Source organism: Chenopodium quinoa, unplaced genomic scaffold (assembly GCF_001683475.1).
Source record: "Chenopodium quinoa cultivar QQ74 unplaced genomic scaffold, ASM168347v1, whole genome shotgun sequence".
Taxonomy (NCBI): domain Eukaryota; kingdom Viridiplantae; phylum Streptophyta; class Magnoliopsida; order Caryophyllales; family Amaranthaceae; genus Chenopodium; species Chenopodium quinoa.
In genome coordinates, this window is record NW_018742958.1 from 1 (window position 1) to 20206 (window position 20206).

Sequence of the window (20206 nt, forward strand, 5' to 3'; positions counted from 1 at the left end):
GCCGATGGTCATCGGCCTCTGCTGAAAATCATGAGGGCCGATGATGGCCATCCTTCGGCGCCTTTTCAGAAGGGGCTGCTCGTCCATATCTGAATCTGAAGACTCTTGTATTTGATCTTCGGGACGAACAGGAGCTTTGCCTTCTCTGTGTCTGTTACTCTCTTCAGACTGTAACAGACAGGGGGGAAGAAGGGTGTGAGTAAAAAAAAAAAAAAAAAAAAAAAAAGAAAAAAGTTGTCTAAAAACTCACCGAGGTCTTCAGCAAAGCCTCGTCTTCTTCAGCTGCTCTAGCTGCAGCTTCGGCTTCAGCAGCTCTGGAGGACCCTTCTCCTCCTTCACAAGCCTCAAGTACCCGTGCAACCTCTTCGGCTGTGCGGGCAGCTTCAGCTTCTTCTTCCAGCAGCTGAAACAAGGGATCCCTCTTCTCCCACCAAGGCTTCTGCCTCTGATACAGAGCAACAGCCTCAATTTGGAAGTGGGAAGAGTCTAGGTGAACCTCTCGGCGCCTTGGTTCAGTGATAGGGGGAGCCCGATCAGTTACGACTCGTTCTCGGTTGACGCCAAGGCGAGCGTAATCAATGCCGACGTTGGTCTCGTCCCGTTCTGAAAAAGAAAAGGGGAGAAGTCAATTCAGTTAGTTCGGCACATCACAAGAAAGCAAAATGAAAGAAGAAAAGAGATAATTAAAAGGCCTCGGCCCCAGCCGAAGAAGATTACCATCCCTAAACTTTCGGCTGAGGCCGACAGCTGCCAGCATATTCTCTTGGAAAACATAGTGCGTATCGGGGAGCCAAGTCTCCGGGATATGCTGCATTCGGCCGCTGCCTCCCCGGTTCGGCAGCTTGCCGAAGATGTTCTGCTGATTAAGGTTCGGGTCTGGCCCGCTATCTTCGGGAGGACCTAAACTTCCCATATCAGGATCCGGCTCGGCAAGATACCGGGGGGCGCTGAAAACATGAGGATGGCTCGGCTCCGTGGGCGCCCTAACCCAAATCCATTGACCTCTCCAGTCCTTGTCTGAAGAGTCGTTCGGCCACATGGTTAGGAACGGGGGCCGAGACTCAATCCGATACCACCCAGAACCATGGCTTCCGTGCCCACTCTGAATATTTGGCACTAGCCGATGGAGCTTTCTGAAGCAGTGCAGGTTCGGCACGTATCTGAAGAATTTGCAGACCCATAAGTACGTCATTACCCTTCGGATGCTGGTGGGGGTCAGCTGGCACAGGGAAATGTTGTAATGGATCAGCAAGTCTCGAACGAATACGTCCAAAGGGAACCTCAGCCCATACTGAAGCTGTCTCGTGTACACCCCCACATACCCCGGGGGTGGACGATGGATTCTATCGGATGCTGAGGGCATTCGGCACCAATATCCATCAGCTTCAAAAATGCCGTAGTGCAACTCAATTTGCTCAGCAAATCGATATTGATCGGCGTTCTCTACCCACCATGAGTAGGGACGGTTCTTTATCATGGCCGAAGCTACTTCGGCATCCTCCCACTCTGAAAACCCTGGGAGGATATCCCAAAGGACAGCGGGAACTTCATCATCCCGTCCTGAAGCTCTCACCCCCTCAGCCCTCTGAGGAGGAGCCGAAGAAATGGGAGTCGCCCTAACCCCTTCAGCAGGGTCAGACTCTGTCCTTCGTCCATTCCAGGTCCCAATCCTGACCCTGGGATCGGGGATTAGCCTTGCTCTTCTTGGAGCACGGGCTCCACCTCTAACTCCCCTCACCATTGACGAATTTCGAAGGAAAAAGTCGAAAAAGGGGAAAGAGTGCAAAGTCGAAGAAAGATGAAATAAAATCAAAGGAATTTACCTTGATCTGAAGCAAAAGCCGCCGATTTACGAATTGGTAGTGACAAGTCTCAGCTTCTAAGCTTAATGCTCGGGGAATTTGCGAAGTTTTGATGCGGGCTCTTGAGCGTTCTTGAGAATTCTGGGTTTGTGTTGATGAGTGAGTGGGGAGAGAAGACGCGCCTCTATTTATATCTCCAGAAATGGGAATTCAAGGAGTCTGCGTTTCAATTTCTCTCAAGCACCCCACTAAGTAACCGTTAAACACACGACCTTGCAGTTAAGTCGCCCACTACCCATCCAACTTCCGCAATCATCCACATTAACTGTTGTTATCTCATTAATCATGGGTTAATTACGGTTTAAATTCACATTTTTGGATTAACAAATCATTCACTTCCCTCCTTTTCTGATTAAATCAAACCCGACCCGTCATCCTTCCAAATCGGGTCTGGGGGGCAAGTTGTTTGGGTCCAATTTAGTCCAATTGGGCCTGGTCACTGAATGATCCAATTAAAAGCCCAAGGTTAAGGTTCAACTCTCCAAATGTGCTAAAGTCAAAAATCAAACATCCTCAAAGCCATGTCAAGGTCAGTCAACGGCCCAATCAGCTTGGCCCAGCCCAACTGACTTCCGGGCCCAATCCGCCTCCTTCATTAGCCAAGGTATAAAAGCCAACAATTTGGTCAATTCTTGGTAAGACAATAAAGCCTCAAGCAACTAAACTCTTGCACAGCTTTCTCTCTCTAATATACTGACTTAAGCATCGGAGGGGCCTTCCTCGGCGTCCCCCCCGAGGCTAGTTTACGTGTATTCGTTGTGCAGGAAACCCTCGGCTCCTGCGTCGTTCGGACCGAGACCAAGTTCCCTCAAGATAAAAGGATCTTCCGAGATTCGATTGTTTTCATCCGAAACATCAAGTAATCTTGATTCTTGAACCATTTTTTCAGATTTTTGTTTAATTTTTGGATCTGAATTTTGATGGGTTTTGATCAGTTTTGGCTTTTAAAATGGAGTGTGATTGGATGAATAGTTGAATATAGAAATTGGGTGCATTTTTTTTTAAGTACAACAATTTTCTTGAGTAAATTTGAAGTAGAAAAACCCCTTTTAATTTTGGGTTTTAATCTTGGCGTATGAAAAGAGTAATTTTGGATAAATGGATAGAAAAAAGGACGTGGGTGATTTATTTTTATACAGTACAACAATTTTTTTTGTAAATTGAAAAACCCATATTTCATGTAATCTGGACTAAATTTTGGTTTGTTTGTGTGTCACTGCCATGGATATAGAGTAGACATAGATTGTGGGTATTGTGATTTGTGATTACGTGTGTTGGATTTGAATTTCAGATGTCAACTTGTTTATACTATTGGATATGAGAGTATGTATGTCATCGAGATAAAGCATATTCCATTGGTCCCAGAAAGAGTTACAATATATTCTAGTACTGTACTAGACAAACTAATAAATGGGGCAGAAATCAGAATAATCTTGAATGTATGATACAATCAATTGTTTGTTTGTGGCAGAACTATCTTGATTTACAATGATTTAGTTTTCAGGGGCTAATTGAAGAATTGAAGATATATATGCTGCTATATGATAGAGCAGGCTACGCGGATAGTGATCCAAACCCTGAAAGGTCACTCAAAAGTGAAGCATTAGATATTGAGCAACTCGCGGATCAGTTAGAATTAGGACCCAAGTTCTATGTGATTGGGGTGTCAATGGGATCATATCCTATTTGGAGTTGCCTCAAGTATATACCACACAGGCAAGTAATACGCTTTGCTAAGAGTTGCATTCTGTGTTAGAAACCATATTTCAATTCTGATCCCTGAATAATTATCCTAGAGGCAAGAAAGGTAAATTACCTGGTTGCATGCTATCTGCAATTCTGCATGATTTGAGGCGTTGTTCTTTTTACCTAGAAGACAGTAAATTTGAGTAGCTGTTAATTGATATTCAGTAGCCCTTATGTGATCATAGTGTTCATGGAAAAGTGAAATAAACAAAGCCTTAGTCTAAAACCAGTTGAAAATGGAATCTTGCTCATTTCGTTTTTTGCCCTTTCATAGGTCTTGACAATCAGGCTGTCTGCCCCGATTGGAACTGATATAACTGGTTTAAAATTTGATTGAAACCTAACCTATATGATTCAGTAACTTCTTGTGATGATATATCTGTTGAAGCTTGGCTGGGAAATTATCGATGTTTATCTCTTTCTTTTTCTTGAGCTTTGTTTGGTGTATAGGCTGTATCAAAACCTTATCTCACTTTAAATTTGGGAAATGATATTTGTGCAGGCTGCAAGGTGTAGCTTTGGTGGCTGCAGTTGTCAATTATTCCTGGCCCTCTCTCCCTAAAAGCCTAATCAAAGACGACTTCAGAAGAAATCTTGTTAAATTAACTCTTTTTGTTTTGAAACATATGCCCAGTTTACTATATTGGTGGATGAACCAGAAGTGTCTCCCTACGGCAAATGTAATGGAGAAGAATCCTGTATTTTTCAGCGAAAGAGATCAGGAAGTTCTGAAAAGAACTCCAGGATTTGAACTGCTCAGTGAGGTACATACTAATTCAGAAGTTAATATTCCAAATACTAATCATGACCCATGTTTTTTGGACTTTCCATTTTACCTCAAGTAATTGACCAAAAACATGATTCTTTTCTTAAAATAAGAAATAAGTCTAACACCTATGTCTCAATGATGCTCACGAGTCTGAGTAACAGAGATCTTGACACTGATGTTTTATGAGCTCTAATGGTTACTATGGTGCTTTTGTCTCTCTGCTTTCCCCCTAACAGAACAAAATAGAACAGAGAAGTATATTTGATAATCTTCGAGGTGATATATTGGTGGGACTTAGTAAATGGGAGTTCGATCCATTGAAACTAAACAATCCATTTCCCAAAGACGAGTCAGTTCATCTATGGGTAGGCTATGAAGATAAGGTTGTTCCAGTTGAACTTCAAAGACATGTCATGGAAGAATTACCTTGGATCAAGTACCATGAAATTCCTCATGGCGGCCATTTGATTGTGTATGACACTGAAGTATGTGAATCCATCTTAAGGGCACTCTTGCTCAACGAAGAACCTGCAAAATATATACCGTTACCTGGTACTCCAAAGCTGATAGCAGCATCATAATTTTTAATTTTTTTTACATTTTTTATCTGTTGCACCTATTCTCAATACTTGAATGGTGATATTTGTGAAGAAAAAAAAAAATTAAATTCTGATTTGTAAAAAGAACGTGTTTGATGTGTAATAGCTCTTAATCTGAACTCTGAAGCATGAGTTATAACAGGAAATGAAATTGGTTTCATAGCTTTCTAGTTAACTCCGAAATTTTGACTAAAGTCAAAGTCATTGAACATGTTTGCCAAGGACTAAAGGTATTATTTTGTACTCGGTAATGAGCTATTAAAATGGGTAGTTTTTTGCAACTTTTTTTGATAGGTAGCTCTCCACAAAGTAACACTTATGTAATTAAAAAAACCTGTTTATGTTATACGAACAATACGATATGTCGTTCCTTCTAGGTTTTCTCCTTGAGAGGGTTTTTCTTGGTTTCCTCTAGGGTCTCTCCCTTGGAAGGTTTTCCTAGCCTCCATTGCTAGGTTTTTTTTTTTGTTTCTTTGAAGGTTTTCCTTTTCTCTTCTCCCTATTCTCTACCATCTCTTTTCTTCTTGGTCTCAATTGTGAATCTTTGTACGGGCTTCCACGGGTGTGTTTTACCGGTGGCAAGCCCCAAAACCTTTTAATTGCTTTCAATAAATAGATCTCATCCTTGAGATAATGATTTTTCTCTTAGGTTTATTTTCTCTTTCTGTTTGTATGACGAGTATTGAAAATATAGGGTTTCATAATCTCCATAAGAATCAAGAGGATCTTATGAGTATTTTCACTCAAATGACTACGCATAAGTGGATTTCAAGTCGAATTAGTGCTAACTAACATATTGTATTGCTTCATATGAAGGTTTTTAGCAACGTGATTGTTGATCAAATCTGCGAAGTATATAGTTTTAACGTGTTATATACTTGTGTTTGGAATTCTTGATTTCTTAGGAATTATATGTAAGTGTCATTTGAATATATTTTATCAATGAAATTCCTTTTCTTCCCTGTAAAAAAAATAATAAAAAAATAAAAAAATAACCGATACGATATGCCACATAAGTATCCGATATTGATGTACTCGTACTAGTTTCTCTAAATAAGATATGAGTTGGAAAAGTATTCCATAACTGTTTCCATTGCTTCACAATGTTTATAAACAAAAGCACATTAGAGTGAACAAGGTATATTATCTAAAATCATATATATATAATAATTACATGTTAGTAATATAAGGCCCTGTTCTTTAGAGCTGTTTTTGCTCTGCTTTGCTGAGCCTTACTCTGCTCTGCTCTCCTGACTCAATCTGCTCTGCTCTGTTGACATCTGTTCTACTGTGCTGAAATCTACTCTGCTCTGCTTTTCCAGAAGCTCAAAAGAATAAGGCCTAAATCTTTTTTACCTAATCTTATACACCCTCGTAGTTGTAGATTAGCTTTTCGTATGCTAAGAATGTCCCTTAGTGAATATAGTTGTAAAGAACACGAATATGTCCAAGGGCTACGTTTTAGATATCCATCTTGAAGTGTAGTGCATTGATGTTGAACATCATTGCCGGAGATATATAGATATCGCACTTACATCATCACAATAGACCATATTGAATTGTATCGAGAGAGTTCACAGGTGATGGATTCTAAGATCACACTACTTGGGACGCATCAGAGAAAAATCGAGTGCAGTGGAATATGGGTTGGATGTCTTGGAACTGGCTATGAGAAAGAGAACCAACAAACTACAAGTTCAAATGGATAACCAAGTAGCTATAATTCCTCTTCATAACATAGAAGACTATGGTGGAGAGTGGAGACATCATTTATCATTGGAAACAAATGTTGAATTATACGAGGTGAGCGGTCAAAGTTTGTAAAGAAAAGAAGATGAGAATCGAACCCTTTTCATAGGGGTGGAAGGAAGGCCTCTAACCAACTAAATCAACCTTGATTGTCGAAAGTAAAAGGAAATGGAACCTATAAAATTATACTTCGTATAAAATAAGAAATTAAAGATTATACGTAGTACTTTCCATTTGTTTTCACCATTAAAACAACTAACCATTTACAAAAAATATACAAAGTTAACTAATTAAACATTGTAAAATTTTAGTTGCTTATTTTAAAATCAGTTGGAAGCTAAACGGTGGGATTCAGTTAAGCCTAACATCTCGTCTTTTCTATATACATAAGTAGGCCAGTGGTGGGATGGTGGCGGGTTAGTTGGCCGGTAGTTGGGGAGTATGGGGACGCAAGAGGGCAGGAAGAAGTTAAAAATCAAGGCACATGCTACATATATACGGGGTCGATGACTCAATGCGAGAAAAACCAAGACAACACTCGAAAGCCGACTAAAAATAGCAAAAATAATTTCATGAAATGCCACTGAGTACTTACAAAATTCACCAAATGCCATCGAGGTTTAGTACAATATCACCAAATGTCATTTCCGTTAGTTAACTGATAGTGTTCATTAATTGACCGTTAGTTGACCCCACCACTTACCACATGTCACCTTTTGATTGGCCCGTTTAAAAAAAAAAACCAAAAATATTTACAAAAATTAAAAAAAAAATTTAATAAGAACAAAAAAAAAAACCCCAAACCCCAGCCACCACCCCAGCAGCCACCACCCCAGCTATACCGCCGTTCCTCCACCACCCCGAAAACCCACACCCATTTTTCTCCCTCTCCGATTTCAGGCCACCCTACCCAAAACCCATCCCCTTCCCGTCGGTTTCCGATTCCGGCCACCCACCCAAAACCCCCTTCCCCATTCCTTTTCGATTTTGCAGATCTTATCGTTTGGAGAAAGAACGAAGGCTAGGCTACGCTGGATTAATTCGCGACATCGTAGCCATGGATACTGAGGTTTGGGACATCGTTTGCAGATCTTTTCGATTAGAGAGGTTTGGGATGATAATCTGGAAGACGAGTTTGGTTTAATTCGCGACATTGTAGCTATGGATATTGAGTTTCCCGAAATCGAAAAGGGATGGGGAAGGGGGTTTTGGGTTGGGTGGTCGGAATCGAAAACCGACTGGAAGGGGATGGGTTTTGGGTAAGGTGGCTGGAAATCGGAGAGGGAGTGGAAGGGGGGTGGGGTTTCGGGGTGGTGGATGAAGGGGGGTGGGGTTTCGCGGGTTAGGGCCGGGGGTCGCGACGAGTAAGGGGAGGGATCGCCGGCGGCCGGCGCGCCTTCCGGTGCTAGCCTCGGCGGCAGGGGGTGGTGGTGGCTAGGGTTTTGGGGTGGGCAGGGGGCTCGACGGCAGGGAGGAGGTGGTGGCTGGCCACCTCTGAGTTCCTTTTTTTTTTTGTTATTTTTTATTATTTTTTAATAATTTTGGTTTTTTTTTTTAAATTTTTGTTTAATTTTTTTTAGAAACGGACCAATCAGAAGGTGACACGTGGCAAGTGGTGGGGTCAACTAATGGGCACTAACGGTCAACTAACGGAAATGGCATATGGTGATATTGTACTAAACCTCAGTGGCATTTGGTGAATTTTGAAAACGCGATGACATCTGGTGAATTTTTTAAGTACTCAGTGTCATTTCATGAAATTGCCGTTTAGTTTTTTTTAAGAGCCCCTCTTCACAAAATTTCTAAAGGTCCTTTCTGATAAATTTTTTTTAATTATGTATATTTATATTAAATAATTTTTTTTTTTTTTAAAAGAATAGAGGGTGTACAGAACTTAAATGAAATGAATTTTGCTCGTTGATATTATACTTGTATAGAATCTAATGGTTAACATTACTTCGTATAGGCGTGTGATTAATCTTCCTCCTACGTTTTTTTTTTAGCTTTTCACTGTTATTATCCCCCTCTTTCTCTCTCCTCCATTGAAGCGCGTACTTCGAATTCTCCATTGAAGCGCGTAATCTTCTGAATACTCCATTGAAGCAGCTCGTGATCTTTCTTTCCTCCATTGAAGCAGCTTCTGAGGTAAGATGTTTTCTTTTTCTTTTCCTAAATCACCGAATATCAATTTCACAATCTAGGGTTTTGTCGTTGATTGAACTTTCCGTATATTCAATTTAGGGTTCTTATAAGGTGAATTGTTTATTGAACTTTTGGTTATAATTACTGAGTTATGAAAGATTATAACGATCGATATTGTTGGTAGAATTTTGCTATGTGCAATTTAAGTTGATAATCTTATGCAAGAAGAATTTTATGTGAATTTTGGAGTATAATTTGATAATTGAGTCAAATTGGGTTGCTAATGTGTTGTAAAATGCAAATGTACCTTGATTGTTAGCTGTTTCGCGGGAGGACTCATTGCATTGCATTGTGTATGACCTAATGAGGGAATAGGTTTTGTGATTGGGCTCTAGAGTAGTTTTATCAAGTGCTTGTTGGATCTTTTTTTGAATGGCTACCAGGCCACCTTCAGATCATGATGCATCGTTGTTGCCTAAAGACGGCGAGGGATTTGATTTTGCATAAGCAATTTTTAAATTCATGTCTATAGTACTACAAAGTCTTATGCAAGATACATCTTGTATCATATGATTCATGAACAAAATGAATTAATAAAAGACTCTATAAGATAGGCAAACCTAATTCGAACTCACTAATACATCTGTGATGTTGGAGATTTTCAAGCACAGCTATGCTCAACTTTTGCGTAATTGCTTATTATTAATACTAGTATACTTAGTCTATGCACGTATATGTGCCTACACCTGCAGGAGTAGTAAAGCATGACTGATATGAGTGATAAGGCTTTCTATTGTTGTTTCTCATGTTAGTAAATCTTTCGGCAACATTTTGGCAGCTTACAGGCAATAGTGTCGCTTATACTGGCAACTTGAACTGTACATGGGTGCTGATGGTGTAATGTCTGTTTCTGTTAGCCGGGGTGGTGTCATGGCTTCACCAGATGTACCCTCTTTACACCAATGTTTATCTCTGGAACACATTTCTTTTGGCACTCGGAAGTACACACGTTCAGGAGAATTGAGGAGGGCACTTGGGGTTTCTCTTGGAAGTACATCTGAAGATCTTCCCGTTAGAGCTTCCAATTTTAGACCTTCCCCACCCGTGGCCACTGAAGAGTTAAAGCAAATCCGAGAGAGTGTTTTAAATGCTTCTATAAAGGCCAGGTTAGTCTAGTGTAGTTTTGAGTTTTGCTGAATATGTTTGAAGCTAGCCAGTTACTAGCATATAATCAATACTAAGAAATCAACAAAAGCCTAATTGTCTTTGATATCCCTATTAGTGTGATTTTGTCCTGATCTATTGTTATTACTTCTTTATGATTTATGTGCTTGTGCTGCCTGCCAGAAGTTTGTGTTGCTTTCTTAGATAAACACATGTTTTAGCTTTCAAGGTTCATTGTTTTAGCTGTCAAGTAGTTTACTAGTTTATTTTTCATTACATTTGATGTTTTCTTACCAGGGCAAGGTCTGAAATGTTCTGTGATTCAATCAATAAATTAGAAAAATATTATAGAGACACCATGGGCTCGAAGAAGAGGCAACGAACTGATTTTTTGTCTCATGACAAGCCAAATGGATCAAGCTTATTGAAGATGGCAGGTCAGCCTCGTAATCTTGTTGACCAATCAGCTCAAAGATTAGAGGACAGGGCCAAGCCTTCTGGGATGAACAAACGTTTTCTCACATCTGCCACAGAGCTTAGGGTTGGTATCTGCAATTTACTTTTAATCTTTTTATCTCTTCCTTTCTTTGCTTATTTAAGAGGAAGAAGTCACAAAGAGCGCATTTTTTTTTTCTTTAGCTTTATGTTAGTGTGCTTGTGCATGTGCGTGTGTGTGTCAGTGGGTGTAAGGGAGTGGAACCCCTTAAAAACCAATATAGATACAAGTATATCATTCAGGTTTGTTTGTTTTTATTTATTATTATTATTATTTTTTTTTTTTTTTTACACTGTAAGTTATTCTGGGATGAGCCCCACAGACATTTTTCCATAGGTTCTAATTACATACCATCTCCCCTAAAGAAATGCTGATAGACACTCTGCTCTGGAAGGTTCTATCATATCTTTTCTACCAAATTGGCCACATTACATTTAAGAAATTATATTGCTACAGTGTATTCTCTACATTTTCCTTTTTAAGTTCACATACGGAGTAATTAGCTAGCTTCTCCAAATGATCTAAAGCTTTATTAATAATTTTATACATGTATTACGTGATGTCCTTTAAGCAATGACTATAAAATGTTTGCAGGTTGACAATAAATCTGGCTCTTTGTTGAAGGATCAAATGATTACTGAGAACATAAATATCATTAAAACTGCAAACGGGCCTTCTATTCCTGAAGAAAGGGTGCTGAGACTGTCTGCTGTGGGGGATGGCTGGGACAAAAATATGATGAAGCGGAAACGTTCTGTTGGGACGGTGTCTAACAGATCTGCGGATAATGACATCAAAAGAACAATGAATTCAGAGCCCAGTATTGATTCTAAATTGGCTACATATGACAACTCTCTAAGGTACTTGGTCATTTGTAATATTGTTTTAAGGTCATTTTTGGCTGATAGGCTTTCGGATTACTTTGTGTACTCCTGCATACATACGTCCTGAGAAGGTTCTCCTCCAGAAGATGAGCTGTGAGTGAAACATTGCTGACACTGTCTGTTAAATCTAGAAGTTGCTGTCTGAATAGTTACTACATGCTTGTATTGTATGTGCAGTTGAACAAGCTACTGCTCCTTTATACACTTTCATTTCATAGGATATCTGGGGCAACTTACAAACATTAATACTACCGGTCATTTATTTTTGTATCACTTGTTATCAGTTGTTAATTTAGGTTCATTTACAAATTCTTACTAGATTGAGTGGCAGATCAAATTCTAAGCAAGGCACCTCAACTGGCACTCCTGCAGCGCTTATAAAAGGAAAGATATCTAGGGCTCCACGAACTGGTTCAGTCATGGCGGTAAACTCATCTTCTGATGTTCAAGCTTCCTCAGAAGGTTGTGAAGGGTGGGAACAGCCTACAAGTACCAACAAGGTGATCTCACTTGATTTGATGCAGAATAATCACCGGGCTGCCAATTCATCTTATATGCTTGGTCAATGGGTTGGTCAGAGACAACAAAAAAAGTTCCCGTAGCAGAAGAACAAATGTGGTTTCACCTGTTTCTAATAATGATGAAAGTCAAATCTCTACAGTAAAATTTTCTCCTGTTATTGCTGCCAAGTTTTCTCAGAACGGTAGCGTTGGATGTTTAGAATCTGTTGATTCTCATAACAATAATTTGAAAAGTAAAATTAAGGTTGAAAGTATAGCATCTCCTGGTCTTATCTCTGAAGGTGAAGATTCGAAAGACTTGGAACTCAGATTGGAAGAGAAAGGAACAGATTGTAGTGATGTTGTGCTAACTGGAAAGGGTAAAATGCGTTCTTTTATCTTTCCTACCAAGAGGAATAAAAATGTCCCCATTGAAAATGTTGGTGATGGCATGCGGAGGCAAGGTAGGACAGTGAGGGGTTTGTCCTTGTCTAGCCCTGGACTCTCACAACCTGAACCAAAGCTGGAGAATGTGCCAACAGCAAAGCGTATTCAAAGTACAAGGCCGGGTTCAGAGAAAATAAAAAGGTTTGTAATTTCTCTGTTGAGGATAATGTTGGTTCATTTTTTTTGGCAATTTTTAGTCACTGAGCTTGTGTCCTGTTTGATTATTTTATGCAGTAAATCAGGACGCCCACCTTCAAAAAAGATGTCAGATGGGAGGGCTTTCACTCGTAATTGTAAGATTTTGACCTCTTTTCCTTTACTTGTGCTTTTCAATTGTGTATAGACTGCTTTGGATTTAGACAACGTGCACTGCAATTGGGATGACAAAAACAAGCCTGTTTATGTATAGTATTATTTCCTCCATTTCATATAGTAAGGCACGCTTTCTTTTAGAGACTTTTATGTGGTTTGAGGGTGACATTTATCAAATTTGAGGTGACTGCCCATTTTACAAAAAAAAATAAAATACTGTCGTATTTAAGACTGCTTCATTAGCCTTTTTTTTTTTTTTTTTTTTGTGTGTGTGTGTGTGTGTGTGTGTGTTAGTTTTTACTAGTATACATAAAGTTTTATTGCTCAAGAATAATATATGCTATAAAGTATAAATTATGAAATGTAGGCAGTATATAATATCAGTGATGAATACAGTAAGCTGTAGTACCTCATTTCTTACTGTCCCAACTTTCAAGTGAAGAGTCAGTTAGCTTTCCAACTGTAGAGGTTCTTCAATTTTTTAATGGATACATTTCTCCGGATCATCCTTGCCGAAGCAGTTCTTGTTGAAATGGTGTGATGGATAATGATGATATATTGAATGGCTTGAGGAGAATGTTACTTTGAACTTGGGCTTTTTTTATTTTTCCCTCTTCTGGGTTGTCAGTCAAAATATATGTAATAATTCGCAAACCTGTTCTTTGTTGTTATGAGGTTTCGGAACTACATCCTTAATTCATTGCATTGTCTATCTATCTGTACTTTTGTTTGATGAACTACTATATGGAGGGCATTTATTATGTATTATCTATTGTGATCTTTACAGATCATCTTCGTATCGCCATATCTCTTAATTTAACCTACATCTTGTATTGATATTGAATTTGGCCGAAAAAGTTATTGATTTGCAAATATCTCTTTTTTTGGGAGAAAGAGGGGGGGGGGGGGGAGTGGCGCTGAAGTTGGTGTTAGGGTTTTTATTTCTTCAGAAGTCTAACCAGCTATCCAAGTCTGAAATTTATTGAAACAAAAGTACTAGATCTGGTTTTTGCTGACAATTCTGTTTTTTTCTATGGCTTCTCACATTCGCCCTTTGTTCTCCCCAGCAGTTGAATCTGATGATGACCGTGAAGAATTGTTGGCTGCTGCCGCTGCTGCTCGCAAGGCTAGCCGTATATATCTATCTCCCTATCTGTTTAACCTTTTTCTGCAAGTTTCAAAATTTTGTTTTCATGAACTTTATAAATTGTATGTTCAAGTAATTAAGACCATTGCCTTACTACTTGTCCTTTTGCAGATATCTGTTGTTCTGGGCGGTTCTGGAAGAAAATGGAACCTATTTTTGGAACTGCTAGTTCACAAGATGTGAGATACATGAAACAACAGGTAATAATATTAGACAAGCCTGTACATATATATAGGTTATGCGTTACCTATTGATTAGGCTATACCATATCTATCATCAGAGGGTTTGCTAATCCTAAATTATTGCTACACTTTGTAGTTGAGCCTTGCAGAGGAGCTACCGGACAGCTTATCTGTGATTCCGGGTGCTCAATACAATATAATGGTATATAACAATCAGGTTTTACCTTATTAATTTTTTTGTGTATTTATCATCTATTCATTAATGATTTATTAATTCTGGCAGGGTGTTTTTGTGCGCAAAGAAAAGGTTGATGTTTCTTCTGGTAATAAAGTCTGTGATTCCAATCAATTTGTGGATAAGGATGAATCTTTATCTGGAGAATTATTTGGGGAAAAGAGGTCGGATAAATTTTCTTCCTTGTACCAAAGAGTTTTTGTCTGCTTTAATTGAAGAAGATGATAGTGAGGGAACTTACAATGGAAATGAAGGAGTGAGTATGTCATTACAGTGTGCAAGTGACGATTCTCATTGTGGCTCATGTAATTATGTTGATGCTGACATTAGAGACAGAGACAGATTTGACTCTGAGGCTGAGTCAATGGTTGATTTTCAGATTCAGAAACGTTGCTCCGGAGACAGAATTTCATGTAATAAGAGTGTCACATCTAATACAACGAGGAATGGAAGTATGTCTGATTCTTTGTATAGCAGTGGAAAGGTGGTTGGGGGATGATGGTTTCTCTCATTCAGATGCGGAGTTTGTTAGTGGAAATTGCATAATGATTTTAGCGGGTCACAACCTTCAGATATGACTGCTTCTGCAACTTTTCTTGATCCCAATATCAGCTGATGTGTGTTGATGATAAACTAATGTTGGAGCTGCAGAGCATTGGATTGTACCTAGATGCGATGGTAGTTTATTAGTTAGAATTAATATCATATATGATTCATTCTATTGCATTAGTATCTGCTCTTACTTTTATCATCCATTACAGCCTGATCTGGCTGATGGAGAAGTGATTGACCGAGATATCACTGAACTTAATGAGGGGCTTTGTGAGCAGGTATGGTTGCAGTAATTTATCTTTTATTTGGCTATATATATATACATATATATGTATATATAATTCTGAAATACTTAATTTTTCTATGGAGCACTACTATTTCAGATACTACTATTATGTTTATTATTGTTGTTTATATTGTTGCTGGCTTGCTGCAACTATCGATGAATGCAAGTAGTACGTGTGCGAATAGCATCACAAGGTTGGTAGTTGGGAGTCCATCATGTGTACAGATATTCTAGATTTGTGAGTTAAATGAAAGAAGTTGAAATAATATTGTGTTATGTTACATTTTCATTTAGCATAATGAAGTCATTATACATGTCAGTACTGCTTAGTAGAAGCAGTACTAATATTTTTAGTAGTAGTTTTTTTTTTTCATGTGGTCAGTAGTAGTCGTTGGGCTTGTTTGGCACCGTTTTTTGTTTTCAGTTTTCTGTTTTTTGAAAACAAAACAAAAAACCAAAACAGGAAACAAGAAAAAGGTGTTTCACTTTTCTATTGTCAGTTTTCAAAATTATCATGATTATGATATATTTGACTAATTTTTGATTCATTATATGACATATCATATGATTTTAAAAAACAAAACAGAAAACTACAATGATGCCAAACGAATTGTTGTCATCTTTTCAAATTAAAGAAATCTAGAAAAAAAACTTGACTCAACTGCAAAGTCCAGTAAGTAAAGTTTAGAAAATTTTGGAGAGTTTAGAAAACTAAAAAAGTCTGATATACTAGTTTCATGGTATTGGAATTGAAAAAAGTTGATTCAACTGCAAAGTCCAGCTCTCTTTTTCTGCCTTCCTTCCCTGGTCTTCTGTCTTCTCTATTGTCCTCATGTTATATATTGCAGATTGGGAAAAAAGAAGAACAACTTGGTTAAGATTGATAAGGCTGTTGAAGATGATAGAGAGAGGGAGAAACGGTATGGAAACCAATGCTTAGTATAGCTTTAGTCTATCCCCCTTCCTTTCCTTACACTCTCTCCCTTCATTAGACTTTTATGCTTTTCAGGTTCATTGAACTGGTTGCCATGGAACAACTTATTCAGATGGCTTACAAAAGGCGAATGGTAAATTTTCTCCTTTTTCCTCGGTCACTGTTAGAGGTGAATGGTACTAAAATCACAAGCCATGATGTCCACCTTTAATTCTTTTTGCTTTTTTTTAAAAGCAGGAGGGGTTGTTGTTTGGGGGGTGGGGTTGGCTGGACCTAAATGACTTCTGAATGGAATACGTACTCTTTGTGTTTTTTTTTTTTCGTTATTATCCTTCTATCTTCCTCACTGCTCTAAGCAAGCTTTTGAGTCTGCAGAGCTGGAAGCCACATTTAATAAATATTTGCAAACACAATGCTTATGACAAGTGTAGAATTACTTATGCTGTCTTCAGAAAGTAATCATTGCACCACCTGCAGTCTGCAGATATGGAAATCGGAATGATCACACGTCTAAGTTGCAAGTCTTTAAATCTTTTCTGTACATATGCTTTCAGGATAGAAAAGTATGGATTAAGACCTATTAGTGATGAGAATGATAGGAAACTTTGCCATTTATATATGTTTCTAGGAACTTGACTAGGGCTGTCAAGCGGGTCGTGTCGTGTCGGGTTCGTGTTCGTGTCGATGTTAAACGGGTTGAAACCTTGACCCAAACCTAACCCGTTTATTAAACGGGTTGAAAACCCTTGACCCAAACCTAACCCGTTTATTAAACGGGTTGAAAACCCTTGACCCAAACCTAACCTGCTTATTAAACGGGTTACCCGGGTAACCTTTTACCCACATAGTATGTAATAACTAATTAATGTTCAATTCAAAAATAAAAAAGACATATATCATTAATTCATTAAAGATACTACAACACTTTAAAGTTAGTAGTTTTAGCAAAAGATACCACAAGGGTTTAAAGCTAGTAGTTTTAACAATACAACCATACATAAGAATTGTCTCAAATTAACCCGCCAAATTAAATTTTAATTTACAAAAGCTGAAAATTATAATTTTTTTTGCCAAATTAACTGCCAAAAAATTACCAAAATGTATAAATGATGTCAAGGTAAGAGGTTTTGAGATTAAGCACCGGGGTCTTCAACCCATTTATATAATCGGATATGCGTGTAAGTTTCGGGTTGAAAATTTCATCCCAAACCTAACCCGTTTAATTTCGTGTCGTGTTCGTGTCGACCCAATTATGTAAACGACCCGTGAATTCTTGACCCAAACCCGCTTATTTCGTGTCGGGTTATCATGTCGTGTTAGCTTTTGCTAGCCCTAAAGTTGACATTATTACTACTGATCGAGTTAGTTGGTTTAGCTGCTCAAAAGTAAGAAGTTTAACTTGTTTTTATATCTGTAGGCTTGTCGAAGAAATAATGCTTCCAAAACTGTAATGCGCAAAGTGTCAAAGCAAGTTGCAATGGGTTTCATAGAACGAACTCTTGTGAGGTGTAAAAAATTTGAACTCACTGGCCGTAGCTGTTTTAGTGAACCTGCTTTGCAGAATGTTCTCTTTGCAGCACCTCACACCAATGATGCTGGTTTCAGCATTGCAACTGATTATCATACAGGCCATGGAGCTCCTAAATGTCGTGTGGATTCTGCAAAAGCTGGTATGCCATTTATAATTTTAGGAAGACTTGTTAGTATCTTACATGTCTCTATTTATTGAAAAAAACTATCTTTTAAGAATTTGTTTTCCCTTCTTACAGTCACTACCTTTAAGACCCAATTTGACTTAAAATTGTTTCCCATATTGCTCTACATTGACCATTAAGAGCTACAGGCATTATCCTTACTTACAATCTGTTAGTTCTGTTGTCTTCTCTAATCAATACTGTTTTTCGTTGTCACATGTCCAGAATTTAACTCATTTAGTGTGCTGGACTCTTGCACTGATGATTTTGGGAGAGGTTATATTGATTCTCCAAAAGCTGCTGGTCGCTCTTCTGTACGCAGTTTTCCTGAACTTGAATCATTATCACACAAGGGAAAAAAGAGGGAACTACTCCTTGATGATGTTGGCGGTACCTCTAGGGGTGCAATAGCTTTTGGTAGCTCTGTTATTGGAGGAGCAAAAGCAAAGAGAAGTGAGAGAGATAGAGATCACAGTAGAGGTGCTCTGATGGCTACTGCTGCGTGTGAAAACCAATCTGTGGTAAGCTTCAGCACTGATCAAAAACCAAAAACAAAACCCAAGAACTCAACCTCTGCTATAAAGCCAACATCGAGTTCAGAACAGAGGAAAAATACTGAAAACAAAAGGGGCAGGGAATTGGGACTATCTGGGAATGCTCCAGAAGATGCTTGTCATGAATCAGAGGAGCATATTGATTTTGACTCCATTGAACAACTTGATATTCCTAATGATCCCAATGTACCTGAGGATTTTAGCAATTGGCTGACTGGATTGCAAGATTATGACTCCATTGGTTTAGAAATACCTATGGACGACCTTAATATGGTTGTGATGTGAGGATTTCAGCAATTAATATTGTGCTTTGTATATATGTGTACATTTTGGCTAGAACATTGCTTAGCATATTGAATGTTTGCTCACTTGGTTTCAATTGAGAAAGCTGTATATAATTGTTTTCTAATTGAAATTAATTGCATTTTTGCAAAGGTTGGTGTTAGGTTTTGGATGGATACTGATGCCTAATATCCTGTGTGTACTTTTTTGCTATTGTATCTTACCCTGTCACAGCACGTCTTCCTTTGCCTTCTGAAATGAAGGGTTCTTATGGCAGGAGAAGAAATGAGGGAATTACTTAATGATCTAAAATCCTGCATTTCCTGCTTATTAATTAAGTGAAATATATTTATTTAGTAGGGTGTTTTATTTATTAATTTATGTTATCGTCTTATTTACTGCTATTGTCAATTTATCATATTGCACACTTAATGATTTTCGGTATTTGACGATTTTCAGTTTCTGCGTGGTGAAGCATATTCCTGGTTGAAAATGACTTTCTTATTTCACCATCTTGTCAGATGCTTACATGAATTTCTTGATGAAATGAGCTTAATAATCTTTTTTTTTTTTTTAAATTGAATTTTGTCTTGTATTTGTATCCTTTGCTTCATATCTTAACCCAGGAAGTGATTAGCTACTTGTACTTTGTCGAAGGCTCCAATACTGTGTCTCAGATGGTGTCAATAACGATACAGATCGTTCTTCCATAGTGAGCCCTCTATCTGAACTTTTACTGCACTTTTTTGTGAACTATTTTGAATACCTAAACTTCCACGGAGATTTGAGCCCATATTCCGTTACTCTTTTTCAGCTTACAGTTTGGGCACTATTTGAGAGCTTACCTTCAGCACGGCTGCATCACGATAAATCTGCTTGCAAGGATCAGGTACATGATCTTAATACGTTATTTTATTCAATTAAATGTACGTACATTTAGTGAATTCTCTTGCTGCATTTCTGCCACTTATTATCATTGATCCATGACACCATATTAACAACAGCATTTGCTTTGTGCTTGCACTTCCGATCTTCTACTTTCCCTTATTATTGACATTTTTTTTTTGGTTATGAGTCATAATGTATGCTCCTTACGTTAAAAATGGGTCATATGACTCCTCCATTATGCTATAGCCTGTGAATCATAGTAGATTGATTTTGCCAAAAATAAAAGCATAATTTTAAATTTGAGATTTTGATCTAATTTGACTAGTCATTTTAAAGCTTAGTTGATTCACTTGTCTTGTTTGACCAACTTGTAATTTTGATTGCTAGGTAATTCTTTGATGCGTTAATTAATAATATAAACAAGACTAGCTTTTGAGTAATAATAATTTTATCTATAAAATGTCCTATAATTCTAATTAATAGCAAGAAATTTTTTTTCATCCGTTTCTAATCAATTGAAACACTTCTTTATATGGTAAAGACTTACTACTATAATACTTTTTAATCTTCCATAAAAAATAAATGGTCCGTTAACTATACTTTTTATTATAAAAATCTTACTTTTCCCTACCCTATGTTATGCAAGCCCTACTAATGTGATTAATAAAAAAAAGAGTAAATAGTTAGAGAAAAACAGTTCCGACCAACCTATTCATTTTTCATTTGAAGAACTGCAGACTCATCTGGATCATTGAGACTACTGAGTTAGATATCTGTTTAAG

The 20206-nt window shown here is 38.0% G+C and overlaps 1 protein-coding gene, 1 long non-coding RNA gene and 1 pseudogene across 2 annotated transcripts; all 3 read left to right on the forward strand.

Moving 5' to 3' along the window:
* Positions 1–2732: 2732 nt before the first annotated feature.
* Positions 2733–5146, forward strand: LOC110728702. The gene is made up of 3 exons (XM_021908345.1): positions 2733–3578; positions 4111–4372; positions 4614–5146. The coding sequence occupies exons 1-3, from the start codon at positions 3394–3396 to the stop codon at positions 4956–4958; spliced, it is 792 nt and encodes a 263-aa protein (XP_021764037.1). The 5' UTR covers positions 2733–3393; the 3' UTR covers positions 4959–5146.
* Positions 5147–7489: 2343 nt separating this feature from the next.
* LOC110728703 lies at positions 7490–8780 on the forward strand. Its single transcript, XR_002512746.1, has 3 exons — positions 7490–8202; positions 8306–8449; positions 8729–8780. It is a non-coding gene; the product is annotated as an uncharacterized LOC110728703 (long non-coding RNA).
* Positions 8781–8810: 30 nt separating this feature from the next.
* On the forward strand, positions 8811–18688 carry LOC110728704 (annotated as a pseudogene).
* Positions 18689–20206: the final 1518 nt, after the last annotated feature.

Bases quoted from the DNA above. Each gene is read 5' to 3' on its own strand.
- LOC110728702 (XM_021908345.1), top strand. From the start codon at position 3,394: ATGCTGCTATATGATAGAGCAGGCTACGCGGATAGTGATCCAAACCCT. The intron at 3,579-4,110 runs GCAAGTAATACG...ATATTTGTGCAG, and splicing joins CTCAAGTATATACCACACAG to GCTGCAAGGTGTAGCTTTGG. The intron at 4,373-4,613 runs GTACATACTAAT...TCCCCCTAACAG, and splicing joins GATTTGAACTGCTCAGTGAG to AACAAAATAGAACAGAGAAG.